Below are 20,513 nucleotides of genomic sequence, written 5' to 3' on the forward strand. Positions count from 1 at the left end.
CTCGTACTCGAAAAAGAAAAGAATTGTGAAAGAAATTCAGACTTATAAGATCAAATTAATAGTAGAGCTCTTATTACTTTAATGGTTATTCTAGTATAGAATAAGGAACAAATCAGAGAGAGAGAGAGAGAGAGAGAGAGAGAGATGGAGGAACAGAAGGGAGTGTTGATACACGTAATGTTAGCCAAGTTCAAAGATGGAACACCGCCGGACCTGATTGACCAACTCATCAAGGGCTTCGCCAACCTCGTCAATCTCACTGAACCCATGAAGTCCTTCCGCTGGTAATTAAACTCACTCTAACATGTTATATAACATGTAGCGCTCATGTATTTCCATTAGATCCACGCAGTTGACACACGCAACAAGAAAGTGTAAGAACAAATATAACTTCTTTGTCTTTTGCTTTGTTGGATTTGAAACCCGTATTTTTTTTTTTTTATCGGGTAAGTAAAAATTAGAAGGGAACTCGAAAAAGAGATTTGAACCCCATGATGCTGAAAACTAGAATATGTATTAAGTAATCCGATAAAGATAACTTTATATATATAGTCAGTGAGGCTCCGGTAAGGAAGACCAGGTCGAGATATATATATATATATATATATATATATATATATATATATATATATATATATATATATATATAATGTTTTTAGCGAAACCATGTTCTGAATTTTGTAGTTTCAAGTTGTATACAAAGAGCCTAATTTAATGGGGGAGATCGATGATTAGAGATTACTGATGATGACACTAAGATCTACTAGATCCTGATTTATATTTGGGTATTTAGATGGGTCGGTGGAGGCTTTTTGAAGTCTTATTCACAGTGGTTAACTTGGTCCATGGCATCCGGAGCTGCGAGGCTCACCTGATTGTGGTAAATACATGCCAAGTTTTGATGAGCTTGTTAGTTGAGGGCCAATTGTTTGTTAGATAAGCAAGCAGATTACATCACACAAACTAACTTGAGAGAAATTTGGGAAGAGCCTAGAAGATCTTTGTTGGCTTGCGAGGATTAGATTTCAAAACCCACAAACAGAAAGACAGATTTTTTATTTTTATTTTTTTGTCTTTGAGTGAAAAACAGTATTTAGAAATGAATATCAATTTATCAAACCACAACAAATGCAAAGATAAACAATCACACAATCAATTTACAGATTTTGTTGACGAAGTGAACCTTTTGAAGAACACAGTAAAACTACTGTGGAGCAGCCAAACGTAAGAAGAACTCAAGTGTACAAGTAGATCACACTTACAGCACCCTTGTAACGGAATCTCCCCTCAGAAAAGCAGCCGATGGAGTAGTGAATGGAAAAACTACTCGCGAATGCATTCTGGAGATGGTAGAAAAGAAGGGACCTTTTCTCTCTTTCTTTGACCTTTTTTCTCCAACTTCAAAACCCTTGGACTGGCATTGCATGCTAGGAGCCACATATACAGTTGATCAAGGGGAAGTAGGCACTATTTTTTAGAAGGCAACATATGAGTATGACACTACTGGAGATATATATATATATATATATACATAGTAATTGCAAACTTTTAATGTTGGCAAGATGTTTTGTTTTGGTTTAATTTAGTTTGTATAGACATTGTTGGCTTTTAGTTTGATTAATTACTGTATTCTGTTAACTAATGATGGGGGTGGGTGACGGGTCCAACTCCAAAGAGCTTGATCAAATGCCTAAGTTAAGGTTTTTTGCTCGACAGTACTTGATGTTCATGCCACCTTAGTTTTTAACACCAAAAAAAGGAAAAGAAGAAGAAGATATTTTTCTTGCCATGACTTCGATGCTCAAGCTCTTGTACATTTGCACAGTCTGCTCATCATCCCTAACAGTCTTACTTACTCTTCATTGTACTAGAGAGATTTCTGTTTAGATACCAAAGAAAAAGATTTCTATGTGGGATACTAGGGGTAATTGTTGGATAGTTCATTGTTACATTGAATAGACTATATATATAATGATTGTGCTTGCAGAAAAACAAAATCACGACTTTAATATTTTGCAATCATCATGAGGTGGATTAATGCTTTTGGTTTTTAAACTTGATGACTGCCTTGCCTTGGATGATCCCAACTTATGCACAAATAATGAATGAGAACCATTAACCTGTAAAATGTTCCTTTAGCTTGTAGAATCTTGTAAATAACTTGTTTATGTCCATCGAATTTGTTGTGGAGAAATCCCTCCTTATTTTCTTGCTCAGTCTTCTTTGGACACAAAATTATAGTGAATTTTATTCACTGAAACACTGGTTTAATGTGGCCTCCTAACTTGGTAGATCTTAAATTTGTCCCCTGTTTTGCTTTTTCAATCTAACTACAGGGGCACGGATCTAAGCATTGAAAACCTGGATCAGGGCTTCACTCATGTCTTTGAATCTACCTTCGAGAGTGCTGAAGGTCTTACAGGGTATATAGCTCATCCTGCCCATGTTGAATATGCAAACTTGATCCTTCCCAACCTGGAGAAATTCGTTGTGATTGACTACAAACCCACTATTGTTCGTATCTGAATATTAATGGCAGTGCCTCTCAGATCCTGCTATGCTGCCTTTCGATGGAACTATGGTATGCATAAGGTTTAAAACCAGTTCTTCTATCTCGTTGAACGGCATTTGGCGAACTTATATGCCATGCAATATTGATTTTGATGAACTCTTCCTTTGGTATTGTATCTTAGTAATGCCCTGGGAAATGTCATTGTTTGATATGAAATATGAATCAATGGACTCCTTGTACATATCTCAATCTTCACCATTTTTTATATAATGGACAAACATTTCCTACAAGCTGGGTTGAAGGAAATTTTCTCCAACCCAGCCTCCAAATCCATAATAAGCTATTGGGAATGGAACTATATTTAATTCATATGGTCTCAAGGTGTGACATTTAGTCTATAGATAATTAAAAGAAAAACTATATTTGATCAGAGCAGAAATTTGGACATGACCAAAATGATACTACAAAGATGTAACAGTTTCTGGTTGCTTTTAGGGAGTGTGGATGGATCAGCTGGGGGTTGCCCGAAGCTTTCTCCACAAGCATTAACTTCTCCCATGGCACCCGCCACAGCATCTCTTAGACCATTCTTGTTACTGGATTTCAAGCTCTTTTTGGCTTGCTCCATGTCACCGACAGAGTCAACATAGTTTTTGGAACATGAGGTGTAGCGTTCCTTCAGCCGAGGATTATCGGTGTGTTGGATCAGTCTGTGGAGAAGGTCACGAGTTGCCGTGGCATTGGAATGCGCCAAGCAAATGGTGATCCGGGCAAGGTCTTTGAGGCTTCTCTCGTGGGGATGATCGGCGTAGAAATGTAGAAGATCCAAACAGAAGGGAGGGTTGAGGGTCTTAGAACAAACAGCTTTAATCGTGCTATTGCTCACCTTCAAATCTGGGTTCCCTGATGAGGGTGCTGTAGTGAATGTGATCACTATCAGAAGAGGCAACAAAAAGGATGAGCTACGTAATGGAAAAGCCATTCCTATTCGCTCTTCACAATATGTAGAACATCGTATTATATATAGTGGGTGAAAGGGGAAGGATCTGGATCCTTACAATTTCAAAGAAATTTGAAAATTTGAAAACTCTTTGAAATTAAGCCGTTTTTTACATTGAAATAACGTGAAAAATGCTACATATTAAATATATGACATATTAACAATGAAACCAAAAGAAAAAATCGTTTCAAAAAGCTTGTTTTCACTTTTGAAAAGACGTTTCTTTTATAATAAATTGAAATATAGTTTTTTGCTCAAAACTTTTATACGGCATAAAGTGTAAGAAAAAATCTTTTGGAATGATTTTTTTCTTTTTCTCTTTGTTTCATTGTTAACATGTCATATCTTTAATACGTAGTATTTTTCACGTCATTTCAATGTAAAAAAAGGGCTTAATTTCAAAAAAAAAAAATTAAAAATCTCAAATTTCTTTAAAATCATAAAGAATCTAAATCCCAAGGGGAAGTAGTCTATTGGGTCTGTTTTCTTGTAGCGTGTGAAGAATTAAATGTTCATTAATTATTTGTATGCCTTTGGAGAATTTATTTCAGTAGTTATTAACTTATTATCATGGCAGTTTCGGATACATTTATTGCTTTCAAGCTGAATTCATATTGTGATGTCTTTAACCATGGGCCAAGCGGCCTGTTCTGCCTATCAGAACTCAACCTCTTTTAAATGGGCTTCTTGGGCTCACATTTTTAGGCACAACCAATTTGGTATATATATCATTTTCGTTTGTCCTTTAAAATCGAGCATAAGTTACTCCAAAGAGAGCACATCTCTCTTTAGTGAGCGTTCTCGTCATGTAAGAGCATTCTTAATTAATTATGCATCTCTCACTTTTAGCTAGAATAGTTAAGCAAAGTCATAAAAAGGCTATTCCATCCCATTATCTACTAAAAATGCAAAATAGATTTGCCACTATTCACAAATTCTCTTTTTTTCTTTCTTTTCTCACAATTGCTTGTAATTATAATTAATTAGTTGTTATTTTTTACTTCTTCGCAAACGAGAAAAAACTCGTATTGGCATTTACAGCTTTTTTCAATTTCATTGATGATATTAGTTTTAAACGAACTTAGTCACTACAGTATAAACAGTTTAAGGATTGCAATTATTTCTATAGCATGGTGCAGAATAGTAGAGAACTTTAATAACAGTTAGAAAAATGACCGTTGAAAAATTTGTGTTAAAAAAATAACTGTTTTAACGAAACAACCGTTAGAAAAATGTCCGTATGAAAAAGACAATAAAAGAATGTTTGGACAAAATGACGGTAAAAAAAAAATACGATCTTTAAAATAGAAATAAAGAAAAAATGTAGAGTAAGAATAGATAATCGGATATATAATATATAAATTAAGTTTTGATTAGTCATCTTGCATATAAAAATGCATAGGTTATCGGGAGTGCTCAGTACCTTTATTTCTTCTAACGAATCCTTGCCTTTTTTATTTATAGATTTATTATTTCTACGACTTGAAAGCCAAATCTACCGTGCATCCGCTCCCTCCTCCGTCTTTAGCAGCCCCTGCTCCTGTTGTCGTCAAGCTCCTCCATTGCATGTGCATCCCATGTGCCGCATGGCAAGCGTGGCCTGCACGGCTGCACACGTCTTCCTCCCTGTTCTTGGTTCCCACGATAGTTCCTTAGATCCCCTGCTTCCTCTCTTTTGGATTTCCATAGTTGTTGCCTCACTTTTGTTTATGGAGGTCTCTAGATTCCTATGCGATGTTCTTTGCACCTTCATTTTCAGGTACCTCACCGAACATCGTAGTGGACTAGTGGTTGTGCTCTTCGGCAACTTCGGTCGAGCCGCTACCACGATCAAGTAAGGAAACTCAATGGAATTCATAACTGTTTCATTTTTTTTGTTTTAAAAAAAAAAAAGTTAATATTTATATATATATATATATATATATATATATATATATATATATATATATATATATATATATATATATATATATTAATTTCACTTTTCTTCTCTTCCTATTGTGGTTGTCAAGTTTGTTTGTTTCTACAGTAGATATTAGAGGTGTACAATCAGTTGTTGTTGAGGTTATTTCCTCGTAACCGCAACCGGAATACCTGGTCATTCCTATTTAAATAACCGCAATCGTAACCAGGACAGGTTGGGGTTATTATCAACTGCCGGTTATTCGGTTATTAAAAATCGGTTATTAACCAGGTAACCAGTATTCATACATTATTGAATTATTATTATTATTATTTTTCAGTTTTTTTTTTTAATCCAATATCAAAGAATCTTTTATAGTTGTTGAAAATCATTTATAGTTGCATCGAAGGATCTTTTCTAAATATACATACATAATTATTTTTTTTTTTTTTGAACGAAGTAATTCTTCTCATTAAGAAAGATGACTATTACAGTCTAGACTCTAGAGACTAAAAAGTCTCTAATACAAACAGAGGAAATAAACAAAGGCATATTATCAGTCCAGACATTACAAAGACCAAGAGAAGAAGCCCTTCTAGCAAGACAGTGGGCCACTTCATTGGCATCTCTAGGACAGTGACTCCACTTACATTCAGAAAACTCACCAACTTGTTGTCTAATGGCATCCAAAAAATGACCAATTCTGTCGAGGGAATAACCAGAATCACAAACACCTTTGATAATTTGCAAAGAGTCACCCTCACTCACAACATTCACATAACCCAACTCACAACAAAACTCCAGAGCAAAAAGGGCAGCCATGGCTTCAGCACAAACCGGTTCTGCAACAGCCCTAGAAACGCCACATTTAGATGCAACTACCAAACCATCAGCATTTCTAATCACACAACCCATACCAATCAAAGCAGAATTTACATTCAAAGAAGCATCCCAATTAATTTTCACAAAACCAGCCACAGGAGGATTCCAGAATTTGCAAGAATTAGAACTATCAACTCTGGAAACCAACGACAGCGGCTTCCTCATATTACAATTCTAGAAGTCTTGGAAGAGATGAGAAGCTTCAAGACATACCTTCAGAGGAGGAGAAAACTGTCCTTCAAAAATTAGCTTGTTTCTTCGAAGCCAAATCCTATGTAAAATAACCACAAAAAGACTCAGCATGTCAGCATTTAACTTAGATAATAAGTAGGAAACAAGATCAACCATGTCCGAAAAAAGAGAGGGGGATTTCTGATAGAAAACAGGTCCACAGCCCCATACATCTTGAGCACCCGGACAACACCACAGAGCATGAACAACAGATTCCCCCTCTAGTTGACAACAAGGACAAATATCATTTTCAACCACACCCTTCCTATACAAATTCTGCTTAGTAGGCAGAGCATTCTGACAAGCCCTCCAAAGAAAATTTTTTGAAACATTAGGAACATTAATAGTCCAAATTTTCTTCCAGAAATCACTACTACCCACACTGTATGAGCATTCCCCATTCTTTTGTTTCAACAAATCTAAAGCCAAATGATAGGCACTTTTAACCGAAAAAGTCCCATTTTTAGAACCATTCCAAATTATCTTATCCGGGGGCAATAAGGGGCACAAAGGAATGTTTTTAATAATTTTGGCAACATGAGCAGGAAAACAAATATCAATCAGGCCATCATTCCAACCCCTTATGGAAACATCTATAAGGTCTGAGACTTTGGCGTCCCTAGGAAGAATCAACTCAGATTGGAAGTTTAAAACTCCAAAATTAGGCAGTCAATTGTCTCCCCAAATATTTATAGATTTGCCATCACCCACCCTCCAAGTAATACCGGAGGAGAGAAGGTCCTTTGTAGCCAAAAAACTACGCCAGATGAAGGAGGGTCTCTTCCCTAACTCGGAAGCTAAAAAAGAGGAATTTGGGAAGTATTTAGCCTTGAGAATCCGAGAGCTCAGAGAGTGGGGAAACTGAACCAATCTCCAACATTGTTTTGCAAGAAGGGCTTTGTTAAACATCAACAAGTCCCTGAAACCCAAACCCCCAGCAGATTTGGCTCTACCCATTATGGACCAACTTATCCAATGAATCTTGGAATCATTACACAAATGTCCCCACCAAAAAACTTGCATGAGTTGATTTAACTCTTTACACAAGCTGACTGGGAGAAGGAAAACACTCATGAAATAGGTGGGAATCGCTTGCACTACAGCTTTAATAAGGACTTCTTTGCCTGCCAAAGATAACAATCTAGACTTCCAATTATTTAACTTCCGAATGACCTTATCTTTGATACAATTAAAAGCAACAATCCTCTTTTTCCCCACCAAGGTTGGAAGCCCTAAGTAAGAGTCATATCTATTAGCTTCCACTAGACCAGAGAGGTTGATAATCTGCTTTCTTATATCAATACAAGTGTTACGACTAAAGAAAACAGCAGTCTTCTTAATATTAATCCTCTGCCCCGAACCCCTCTCATAAACATCAATAATATTCAAAATCCTTCTCCATTCCACCATATTAGCTTTACAGAAAACTTGGCTATCATCAGCAAAAAATAGATGAGAGATAGAAGGGCCCTTCTTAGACGTTGGGACTCCAGAAATAAATCCCTTCAGCTGAGCCTTATACAAAAGGGAGTTAAAAGTTTCAGCACAAAGAATAAAAAGGTAGGGAGAGATTGGATCTCCTTGTCTTAATCCCCTAGAAGGAAAAACTTTACCCACCACATTTCCATTCACAGCAACCGAATAGGACACAGATCTTACACAGATCATAACCCATTTGATCCACAGAGGGTCCAACTTAATACCCATATAACGAGTTTTACCCCACATTCTAGTCTGCATAGTATGCATAGTCTCATAGGCAGCAATAATGTTATCAGTAATAAGTCTACCAGAAATAAAAGCACTTTGAGATTCTGAGACAATGCAGGGCAAAATCACCTTAAGCCTATTTGCAAGAACTTTAGATAAAAGCTTACAAATCACATTGCAAAGGCTTATGGGTCTATAGTCTACAACCGACAAAGGGTTCTTAGGTTTAGGAATAAGAGCAATAACAGTAGCATTTATAGAGGCATCCAAATTACAAGTTTCAAAGAAATACTTGAAAGCATCACATACCTCTTTATGCAAAATCTCCCAATTGTGCTGATAAAAACAGGCAGGGAATCCATCCGGACTAGGAGCCTTGAGAGGATCCATCTGGTTGAGAGCAAGATGAATTTCATCCACAGAAACAGGGGCCACCAATTGGTAATTCATTTCGGCAGTGACTTTAGGGGAGATAGAATCTAAACAAGCCTCCATCTCCAGATTACTTTCAGCCTTATACAACCAATTAAAATAATCTATAAAAGCCCTCTCTATCCCTTTCTGTGAAGACCATTTCTTCCCTTTGAGGTCTTTAATTTCCCTAATAGCATTTCTGCTCTTCCTTTAGGATGCACAAGCATGAAAATACTTGGTGTTTCTGTCACCAAATTGCAGCCAATTTTCTCTCGCTCTCTGCCTCCACTTTAGATCTTCTATCTCCAGTAGACGATCAAGGCTATCCTTCAACTCCTTCTCCTTGACACTGTCCTTCGGATCCCCTTCCATTTGCACCTTTTGAAGATCTTCCTCCACCTTTTTTATATCCAACCCCTCCTTGTTAGCAGAACTCCTAGCCCAACTTTTCAACAGACCTCGACAACTATCCATCTTGGCTTTGAGAGTAAGCCATTTATCATCTGAAGGACCTTTGATTCTCCAAGCTTTCCTTACCAGATTTTTATGCTCCACATCCTTCATCCATCATCCAGCCAGCCTCAAAAAGAAATCTCCTATTTTTTGTCCATGTCTTACAACTAGCCCGATCAAAAGATATTAATAGTGGACTATGATCCGAACAGAATCTAGGCAAGATATTCACTTCTACTACATTGAAAACCCCACTCCACTCCGTATTAGCAACAGCTCTGTCCAGCCTCTCTAAAGTGCGGTCCCTTCCATGCCTACCATTGGACCAAGTGAATTTTTGACCTTTAAAACCAAGGTCCCACATATTGCAGTCTCTCAGAGCAGACTGGAATGACAACATTTGCAGCTGAGACTTTTTAGAACAACTGGACTTCTATGATAACGTAACAATTTCATTAAAGTCTCCACAGACTAACCAAGGAGAGGGATTCAAACTAGCCAAAAATTTCAACAATGACCAAGATTCCTTTCTTTTCATTGGATCAGGATGCCCATAAAACCCAGTAAACTTCCATTTTACACCAATATCAGAGGCATGGATAACAGCATTTACATGTCTTTGACTATAGTTTTGAATCTCCAGATCCACATCAGAGCTCCAAAATAAAAGAAGGCCACCACTCCGTCCCAGACTATCAACACAAAAAACATTCTGAAAACCAAATCTCACTCTCAACATATCAACCTTTCTCTGGACTACCATGGTTTCCATCAAAAAAACAATCACGGGTCTCTTTTGCTTTACCAAACGGCAAAGATGACAAACTGTCCGGAGGTTCCCAAGCCCCCGGCAGTTCCAGCATAGGATATTCATTGTGATTGGCGGGGCTGCACTGCAGCCACCGCCACATCAAGTTTTGCCCTTTTAGTTGGACTAACAGTTTGGGACTCACCCCGGAAATAATTTGATGAAAACGGATCACCATCTTCAGCCTCGATTTCATCCTCCAGTACCAGCTGACCCCTAGCTCTTTTCTTCCACCTTTTCGATTCACTTCTGTGCTGAGAAGGAGTCCTACTCCTACAAACTTATGAAAAACAGCAGTTTTAGGCTCCTGGATATCTTTTACCTTCTTTCGAGGGGCATCACCAATCACTAGACTAGGACCAGATCTTTTTGAAGAACTAGAGTCACCCAAAAAATTACTGAAACCACCACCCACTACCGTCCAATCCATGCGTCCATTAGCTGAGTTCCAGTGCCCAAGAAACTTAGAATGCGCAAAGTCCAATTTCTCCCCACAAATTGGCTTATCAGTAAGGGCAGAAATGTAACTATCAAGATCATTATTAAAACTAGACTGACATACAGGCATTAAACACAACTCATGAGACTGCTGACCTGAAGCCAGACCTGCTTCAACAGGAAAACCAGGCTGTAAAGCCACTAACGCGTCAGAATTCTTACCCATCTTCGAACACGCGTCCCTTTGCTCCGAAAAGCCCCCATCACTTCCACTTAGACAAGAAGCCATTGCAACATCTGTCTTTTCGGTAGCTTCACCAATCGCAGCCACTTGAGAATTTACAATAGGCTCATCACCCGAGTCACTTCTACCAGTAGGGACCCTTGGGCACCGAAAAATGGATCGATCTGCACCATACATCTGTGTATCCAAGTTAGACTCATTGGGATTCAAACCACCATCATCCACCATTGGAACGCTGTAGGAAGGGGAACAGTCACCAACTCCGGCCTCTCCATCTTTGGGTGCAAACCTCAAGTCCCCACTAAAATCAGAAAAAGCACCCTCACTCTGCACTGAATTTTTTCCTCTAATCCTCTGATTCTTCCCTTTTTGTACACCGTTACCCCCTTTCCGATTAGGGTATGAAACCCTAAGCCAATGACCATACGGAAGATCAACTTCAGCGCCAGTAGAGGATCTATTCAGAAGACTGAAACAGCCTCCTGATCCATGCCGTATGACACCACAATGAAAACAGAACCGGGGCAAACGTTCATATTTAAACTCAATCCACACCGATTGCCCCTTAAGGTGTAACATACGTCCTCTAGCTAATGGCTTAGTAACATCCATCATCACCCTAACCCTCAGATACTCTCCCCAACCAGCTTCCCCTTCGAACACATCCACCTCCTCCATAGTTCCTACCGAGCTCCCAATTTTATGCCCAACTTCCTTACTCATACAAGCCAAAGGGAGATTATACATTCTAATCCAGAAGGCTGCTTTATCAAAATTCAATTTTGACGGGGGCGTGGTTCCATCGAAATCAACCATTGAGACTAAAAAACCATCAAACAGCCAGGGTCTTCCTTCCAAAACCCTCTCCTAATCCCATTCAGTTTCAAATTCGACTATAAAAAGATTTTCCCCAAGTGATTTGAAAGAAATGCTACCTTCTTGCCTCCAAACACGCGATAAAGGACCCTTGAAAGAATCTTTAGGTATAACCCGATCAGCAAGGATCTTACCTATTGCACATACCTTTCCCTTAACTAGCAAAGGATCCAACTCTTCGGCTTCAACAGACACCCCCAAACTCTCCTCTTCCACCAACGAAAATTTACCCCATAAGTTAGCTAACGTGACATCCATGACGAAAAACAGAAGACACCAGAGAAATACAGACCAAACAAGGAGGGAAAGACTCACAGACACAGGCTAAAGAGGGAAAAGAAACTAAAACTCTCAACCGTTGAAGACAGCAGTCAGAGAAAAGACTTCACCTCCAACCAGAGGGAAGGAAGTTTAGTTTATATTCAATACTCTATTAGTACTCGTGAATGTTTACATAATTAATTAATTGCTTATCTGCACAGGAATCTAGAGTTTCCTTTATTTCTCCCCCGTCCATCACTTGTATTTAATTTTGTAATTTCAGCAATAATTGTCTAACCTACTCCGCTACTCTACTAGAGTTTCTCATAATGAGAATAGGTTATATATATAATTACATAATTATATATATAAAAACTGGTCACCGGTTACCTGGTTTCCTTAAACTTTATAACGGGTATCCGCAACTAGGGTACCCTGTTATTCGGGTAGTGGTTGTTGGCGACCGGCCCGCTTATACATCTCTGGTCGGTATTGTTTCAGGCAGATCTACCTCTAGACTGTCATTTAAAATTGTTGATTTAGGCTGCCCTTTTATTGGTAGATGGGCCAAAAATAATATGGACTGAGCCATTTATTTGGCCCATTCCTAGGAAATCTTAGTGTCTTATTTATTTATTTATGTAATTAATCTCTTTCCCAATTCCCTTGTATTTGCCTAGGAAATAAAAAATAAAAAAAAAATCGAGCATCAAGCTAGTGAAATAGAGATCAGGATCCTCTCAAATTATCTGTTCGAATTTGAGAGAATTCGAACAGGTGATTGTGAGAAACCACTTATGAGACCCACTTAACCAAATAAAAATTGGATTGTCCAACCACTTATCTGGTCAGGTGGGTTCCATAAGTGATCACTCACAATCACTTGTCCGAATTTAAAATTCAGACATAATTTGAGGGGATCCTAATTTGTGAAACAGAAATGTCAGAAACTACACCACATTGTGGAGCTATCGAAAAGCCCATCCTATCGAAAAGCTCAGATGGATCATTATTTTTTGGGCCGTGCTTGGGCTGGACCAAAAAGTTTACGTCTGGATAGAATCCAATTCGGATGAGCCCATCACAGATTCAAGGTCCGACCCAGAAAGAGACGTAACCGACGGAGTAGGCAAAGCCCTAAATAGCTCAATCGATGAACTCTGAAGTCTTCAATGGCTACGACGAGCGGACTCGACGCCTCAGGTACCTGTTAAGCTTTGAGCTTTTATATACTTATGTGTTTTTTCTTCTTGGTATTTAAGATTTCATTTTGAAATTCCCGATTTGCAATCAATTAGCGTCAGGCTCCATTTATTTCCCTGGAAAATTTGGAAACTTTTTTCCCGGGAAAATCTGAAGCTTTTTTTAGTGTTTATTATTTTCGTGGTGTTCATAGTGTTTGGGCACTCTCTTTGAGTTGCCTTCAACGTGAATTAGTGAGGCACATTGAAGGTTTTCCACAGGCATTGCAAATATGTGTGACCCATATTTGTGCTTTTGAGTTTTATCCTCTCGGCGTTTGCCTTCTATTGCGTGTTTGAACGCATTAGTTTGGTTTTTGGTTTTTGTTTGGCTATTGGGACTTGTTATCTTGTTGTAGTAGGTTGCTCGATGCTGTACGTTCGTCTTCCTGGGTTTTCCATGTCTTATGCTTGCTATTAGCCTAATCTAAAAGAATTAGAGAGTGTTAATTAATGTCTCTTTGGAGATATCTAGAACAATAAAGAGTAGATAGACAAAAGGATTGGGGAGTTATTGGTATTATTGTTTTTTAGCTAAAGAAAATCCATTTTACGTTGCATTAGTTCCTTGGAGTAATTTACTTTATGAGAAGATTTCTTACAAGACCTTGTAGATCATTGTTGTTTGGTTTTTGTTCTTGTGTCTGCAGCTTATTATATGCTCGTTTATTTTCAGTGGATTGTGAAAGATGATTGGTGTTCTCTTAAGAGCTCATCCCAAAATTAGCTTAGGTTGGTTTGAGGAGGAATGAAACTTAGTTATTTTGCTACATAGTGGAGGCACATCCTAGACTAATCAGTTCACTATCTTTCTTTCTTAGTTCTAGTGAAGTGGCCGGGGTTGGATCACGATGGAATAGGGACACCTAGAGAGTTATTATCTGGATCCACAGCTAATGGAACTCTCCAGACTTTTTTTCCTCCCCAAACCACAGTTAATGCTACACCCACAATGGTTTTAACTGCATGCCTCCTCCTTTGTTTCTATCAAGACTGGGCACATGACGATCCAATGATCTATATCCATTTTTAGTTGAGTAGTTGTCCTTGTTAGACCTGCTGTCTTGGGATTTTTAAAAAGAAAATGGCATACTCCATTCTCATCCAAACTCTTCATTTCATAGAGTTTTATGATCAGATAATTAATTCAGGATTCAATCATGCACATTATTGGTGCGGTATTTGGCTTCCTACCTCAGTAGCTGGTTGGACTTTGTTTTCAGGTACGGTAAATGAGATCAATGGGTTATCAAATGAGTCTGTGAAAGAAACTAGTCCCATTTCAAACTCCAAGGCAGAACCAGAAGAAAATAGTGAGGACTTATGATTCTTTATTCTTCAGAATTGCTTCTTGTTTTTCCAATTCTTGTATTGTTCTTGGGGCTATACTTAGCACTGTGGAAGCGAAGGGCTATTTCTTGAAACAAAGGGGCTAATGTGTTCATTTTGTTCTACTAGAAAGTAAAGCTCGGGTAGATGCTATGTGGGAGCAAATGAATAAAGGCCTACCTAATAAGACGCTCAAAATTTTTTCAAACAAGCATAGTTCGATTGTGAATAAAAACTCAAAGAATTCATCCAAGGTGAGGATTTTATTATCATTTGTGATGGAACTGTTATAGACAGTATTTTGAAAAATGGAAATTACTTATACGCTAATTGGATAGAAATTATCTATTTATTTCTTCTTGCTTGATTTTATTTCATAGAATTTGATGGCGTATCTGGGCCTGGCACCAAAGAATACAATATCTCCTGGACAACATGTACTGCCGAAGGAACCTGGTGTCATGCAGGATAGCACCAGTGATGAGGAAAAGAGGCTTGCTGCTGCTGCTGCTCTTTCAGCAGTTAAGGATGCTGCAGAGGCCAAGATGCCTGCTGCTGCTGCTGTTGTTTCAGGAGTTAAGGATGCTGCAGAGGCCAAGAGGCGTGCTGCTGCTGCTGCTCTTTCAGCAGTTAAGGATGCTGCAGCTGCTGCAGCAAGCAGGGGGAAAGTTGAGGTAACTACTTCTTTTGCTAATACCCTTCTCATTGTCCCCCTTTGGTGTTCATGTAGCATTGTGTCATATTGGCTTCATAGTCTTGCCATGGTTTATGTTGTTAATATTGAAGTTGACTTTTGCCTAGTAGTCTAGTTCTTAATTTCTTCCAGAATCATTTTTTTGTTTCAACAATTAGCAGGTAGACTTTGATAAATTACCTACTGGCCTTTTGCTAATTAGCTAGAATCCACAGGAAATTACTCGAAACTAAATTGCTTATGCGTTAAGAGATATATATATATATAGTTTGCTGCATCTTAAATTTGAAATTCTCTCACATGTCGCGGTGGTTGGCAAACCCCCTCGGTTTGTTTATGAACAATTTGATAGTAATATTGTTATACATTTTTTTCCTTCTACAGATCTCTGAGGTTCGGGACTTTGCCGGGCAAGAAATTGAAGTCAAGAAGCTTGTTGATGCTGATTCAAAGGAGGCTTCTGAAAAAGCTAGAGGTTCTGCATCTTCTGCTGTTGATGCTGTACTTGAACAAATCAAGAAGAAACCAAAGCTCAGTGTGCTTGACAAGTCAAAAAAGGATTGGGGGGAGTTCAAGGATGAAAATAAGGGGTTGGAGGATGAATTGGATGCTTACAAGAAGAGCTCAAACCAGTATTTGGATAGGGTATCCTTCTTGCAACGAACAGATTACCGGGAGTTTGAGCGGGAGAGAGATGCACGGCTGGCTCTGCAGGCCAGGAGGAGGCCAGATATGCGGGAGGAGCCATGATGGCATGAGACTCAAATTTCTCCATAGTTGATGGTTTGTACCATTGCCTTGTAAAAATTGCAAAGAGGAGAGATGGTGGAGAGTTGCTGATAATTTTTATGAAGGTCTTTGCTTTCAAAGAGGAAATAAGACCTTCGATATTGTTGGTGGGGATATGATGCGTGTAGGTTTTATAAATCCTCAACAGGTATTGGGATTTCCTTTTATAGGATCATTCCGAGGCCAGAATAATAGGCTTTTATTGAATATCAGCAAAGTATTTGTCCTCTTATTTAATTTTTTTTTGGTGGGATTGTGGGTCTCATGTTTCTTAGAGCTTGAGGCATGCACTACCACTTGATGAAACATAAAGGATGACATTTCGTTTCCTTCGTCTAACCCTTCATTATTTCTTTCCTTCCCTCTTTTCTTTTCTTTTCTTTCTCTTTTATATATATATATATTGCTACCTAAAATAAATCTGGTACTGATTTTACCATTTCCCGTTCCGGCTGCTGCGACCTTTATTGAATTGTACTGTTAACCGGTAAGCCAGTATTTTCCTTCCACACGATGAGCTAGCCTGTAGAAATGGAATCCTTTTCTTTTCTTTGTTCGACAGAACAGACAAAAAAGTGGCCTCCGGAGCAGTAAGAGAAATGATATTTTTACATCACATTACCTTACATCAATCCTAAATCAACATATATAGGGTGTGAGACCTATGCATGTAGATCTCGTATATGTAAGTTTCATGTACATGGGTCCTACATTCAATGTGTTTTAGTGTAAAATTGATGTAGATTAATGTGATGTAGGAATAATGTATCACTGACTTCATCAGTACAAAAAGAAAAGCCCTGTTCATACATTTTTTTATCACAAGCCCAAGAATTGGAGTTTTGAATTTGATTAGTCAAACTGAATGTGAGGAAGTTTGACGTTAACAGAACACGAAGCAGGCTTCCAGATTGCCCCAACTGTTACATGCATGCCTGGATAAATGGGCACCGTATATATGTTTTATTTATGAAGATATGTATAACTGCATAAAACGATGAAAAGCCCACGCAAGTCACGCATGCGTGGATAGTTTGATCGATAGATAAAGGGATGCGTATAACATTTTTAAGAAAAATATCGATAAGATAAAGAAAACATAAAACTAAAAGGCACATTCGACAGATAAAATCGAAGAACAGCACTTAACACACATCTGATTCATGGCGAATAAAAAAGAGGAAAGTCTTCGAGTCATGCATTCAAGCATTCAGGTATCTACGTGTGTAGGAAAAGCAGATTATTGCATATCAATGCATTCATATTCATATGCATCTATGTGTCTCATGATAAGACAATAAAGGTACATCCAACAGGCTAGCAGTAAACTAGTCGTAATGAGCCATTAGCTCAACATAACCCTCTTATGTTGTTATTGAAACACGAATGAGAAAAGCACAAAGTTATTTTGTCAATGTAACCAAGTGAAAGGATAACAGCACATTTCTATTTTCAGAGACTTGATCTGCTTCCATGAGTGGATGAACAAGAAAATGGAAAGCCTTCACAAGTCATTCCAAAACTCTTTAAAACCGAAAAAAAAGGAAAGAAATGAAAGTAATAACCAGCCTTCTAGATGTGAATGGGCTTGTCATAAGTGGCCATGGCAGCTTCCTTCAAAGCCTCACTCATTGTTGGATGCGCATGGCAAACACGTGCTATATCCTCACTTGCTGCATCGTACTGCAAGGCTATCGCTGCCTCATGAATGAGCTCTCCAGCATTGGATGCCATAATATGGACTCCCAGTATCTTGTCTGTTTCCTTTTCAGCCAATATCTTGACCAACCCTTCCGCATTATCAATGGCCTTGGCCCTGCTATTTGCCATGAAAGGGAACTTTCCAACACGGTATTCAACACCAAGTGCCTTTACCTGCTCCTCAGTCTTTCCAACAGATGCAACCTCAGGAGACGTGTAGACGACCCCAGGGACCTTGTCATAGTCCACATGGCCCGTCTTACCAGCTATAAACTCTACACAAGCAACCCCATCTTCTTCTGCCTTGTGGGCTAACATTGGCCCTGGAATTACGTCGCCAATCGCATGAACTCCTGGCACATTTGTAACAAATCTTTCGTTGACTAAAATCCGTCCAATCTTATCTGTTTCCACTCCTATTTTCTCCAGCCCAAGTCCAGCTGTGTATGGAGATCTGCCGGCAGAGACAAGAACAACATCAGCTTCAAGTGTGATCTGATCACCACCAGCTGCTGGTTCAAGGGACAGCTTCACACCATCTCCAGAAGTGTCAACTCCTACCACCTTAGTCCTGAGCATGAATTTCATTCCTTGCTTCTCAAGAGAACGCTGAAATTGCTTACGGATTTCCCCGTCCATGCTTGGGACAATATCCGGGGCAAACTCTACAACAGTTACCTCAGAGCCAAGGCGGCACCAGACTGAGCCCATCTCTAGGCCAATGTAGCCTGCTCCAATGACCACCAGTTTCTTTGGGATTTCGGACAAAGCTAAAGCTCCCGTTGATGATACAATTCTCTTCTCATCAATGGTGATCCCAGGCAAGGATTTGACATCAGAACCAGTGGCAATTATGATATTCTTGCCCTTAACAATGGTGTTCTCACCGTCAGGGGTGTCCACAGAAACTTCAGAGGGGGAAATGAACTTGCCATAGCCTTTGACATAGTTCACCTTGTTCTTCTTGAATAGGCCTTCAATACCTCGAGTAAGATTAGAGACGGCTTTATCTTTTTGGCCCATCATGGCAGGTAAATCAATCTCAACAGAAGAAAACTTTACTCCATGGTGGGCAAATGAATGCTTAGCTTCATGATACATGTGGGAGGAATGCAGAAGTGCCTGAACCCAAGAACATAAGATATAGGACGATAAAAATCTCATACGCAGTACTATCCACAATTTGATCAAGGACAAAGGCATGTAATTATTAACTTAAACAACCAACATAGACTCACCCAGTTCACGTCACTAGTCACACTTTTTTTTTTTTTTTTTGATAAGTAAATGAAATTTTATAAAAGCGTAAGATGCCCCTCTAAGTACACTGGAAATATACACAAGGAAACGCCTAAGAAGGCAAAGAAAAACGAACAAGAAAATCAGAAAAGCAGTCACACTTTTCTTTTTTACAGGTAAACACCACTAATGCATCCATACAAGATCAGACCCATGACTTTACACTCAACCCTTTATTTTAGATGGAAAGAGATGCCATTTGGTCCAAAGACCATTGGCAAGCAGTCATACTTTATCTTTTAAGGATTTCTTTTCAACTTTTCTTTTTTTAAAGAGCAAAAAGATTTTATTTACCCAGGAGAGATGAATAAAGACCTCCCTACTGGACAACAAGTAACCTGGAAAATCTGAATAAAGGCCTGCCTACTGGACAATAAGTAATATTGATAACCCAATTTCCACGGAACAAACTAGTAGTGTCATTAGTTTAAGTACTTAAAACAATTCGGTTTGAATGATAAGGTCCTGTTGGGTTGCTGCAATATGGGGTGCAACCACACGGGGACACCATCACTTTGCTGAGAAAAACTCGTGGAGGATCCCCGCTATACAGGAAACTCAATTGAGACGCAACATTAAGAATTCTCACACACCCATGCCTCATAATTCAAACTAGTTGACAGTCATGAATATTGTGGAAAGACCTTATCTTAGCAGAGCTCTAATGCCAAACCCACTCACTTGCACACTTTGTAAAAAACTTAATTGTGCAGTAGACTTGATTACACGAGTAGGTTATCTTTTGGATCATACTCATCCCTCTTAGGAGGCATAAAAATATGGGATATGAAAATGAAAAGGAGAAGAAGTTGTTTAATATGTTAAAAAATAATGCCACATAGATGCTCTTCCTTTATCTTAAGCATCCGCCGCCGCTGTTTTCGACTATGCATAAAACCCAGACACAAAAGCTTCCAAACACTCGTTTACTAGCATTATTCGAGGCCAAACAAAAGAACCTCCTTTTGGAGTACCTTGGTGCATTCAAATGGCAAAACTTTCAATACCAAATCAAATCCAATTGAAAGAAAATGAATACCATTCTAACTAACACTATCTTCAATGACCTCAAATCCGATATCAATTCACATAGTCAATTAAAATAGATCTCAGAAATTCCAAACTTAACCAAATAACACGACCATTGTACGCAATAGAAAACAAAGTATAAAACCCTACCTTGGAGGGGATGCAGCCGACGTTGAGGCAGGTGCCGCCAAGGGCTCCACGCTTCTCGATGCAGGTGGTCTTGAGACCCAGCTGGGCGGCCTTGATAGCGGCCACGTAGCCGCCGGGCCCACCTCCGATGACGACGACGTCGTTCTCATCGGATCCCGAGGACGCGAAGCCCCTGGAGAAGGCGGTGAGCGAGTGGGAATACCTGAATACGTCCGGGCTCGAGTTCGAGAGGTTCCTTGAGAGCAGGTACGCCTTCCGTCTCGCAAAGCTTGCCATGGCCATTTCCTTCTCTCTTTTGATCAACCAACCCTGCTCGTCTGCTTTGGTCTGGTTTTTGGGTCTACAATATTAATATACTACTGCGGCTGTCGAAGACAAGTAGAGACTAGAAAAATGGTACTAGGCTGAACTGGTGCGCGTATGGTTTCAGGACAAGTGAGATGCAATCTCAGCCGTTTGCTTTTTTATTTATGTACGGTCTGTCCATCTTGGATGCTGGCTATTTTTGATTTTTTAGTGAGTTAACAGTCAAAGAAATTATCATTCAAT

The 20,513-nt window shown here is 39.0% G+C and overlaps 4 protein-coding genes across 4 annotated transcripts; 2 read left to right on the plus strand and 2 right to left on the minus strand.

Annotated features, from left to right (window-relative positions):
- The first annotated feature begins 66 nt into the window (after positions 1-66).
- Positions 67-2,753, plus strand: LOC133883073 (stress-response A/B barrel domain-containing protein HS1-like). Its single transcript, XM_062322272.1, has 2 exons — positions 67-284; positions 2,337-2,753. The coding sequence occupies exons 1-2, from the start codon at positions 145-147 to the stop codon at positions 2,524-2,526; spliced, it is 330 nt and encodes a 109-aa protein (XP_062178256.1). The 5' UTR covers positions 67-144; the 3' UTR covers positions 2,527-2,753.
- A 186-nt stretch (positions 2,754-2,939) lies between these two features.
- Positions 2,940-3,494, minus strand: LOC133860564 (pectinesterase inhibitor). Its single transcript, XM_062296147.1, has one exon. The coding sequence runs from the start codon at positions 3,492-3,494 to the stop codon at positions 2,940-2,942; it is 555 nt and encodes a 184-aa protein (XP_062152131.1).
- A 9,326-nt stretch (positions 3,495-12,820) lies between these two features.
- Positions 12,821-16,142, plus strand: LOC133883096 (uncharacterized). Its single transcript, XM_062322307.1, has 5 exons — positions 12,821-12,935; positions 14,197-14,286; positions 14,432-14,556; positions 14,683-14,976; positions 15,381-16,142. Exons 1-5 carry the CDS (start codon positions 12,905-12,907, stop codon positions 15,744-15,746), a joined length of 906 nt encoding a protein of 301 aa, XP_062178291.1. The 5' UTR covers positions 12,821-12,904; the 3' UTR covers positions 15,747-16,142.
- Positions 16,143-17,135: 993 nt separating this feature from the next.
- On the minus strand, positions 17,136-20,369 carry LOC133883080 (dihydrolipoyl dehydrogenase, mitochondrial). Its single transcript, XM_062322283.1, has 2 exons — positions 19,965-20,369; positions 17,136-18,608 (listed from the first exon to the last, which is right to left on the minus strand). The coding sequence occupies exons 1-2, from the start codon at positions 20,244-20,246 to the stop codon at positions 17,358-17,360; spliced, it is 1,533 nt and encodes a 510-aa protein (XP_062178267.1). The 5' UTR covers positions 20,247-20,369; the 3' UTR covers positions 17,136-17,357.
- Between the last annotated feature and the right edge of the window lie 144 nt (positions 20,370-20,513).

Source organism: Alnus glutinosa, chromosome 1, assembly GCF_958979055.1.
Source record: "Alnus glutinosa chromosome 1, dhAlnGlut1.1, whole genome shotgun sequence".
Lineage (NCBI taxonomy): Eukaryota > Viridiplantae > Streptophyta > Magnoliopsida > Fagales > Betulaceae > Alnus > Alnus glutinosa.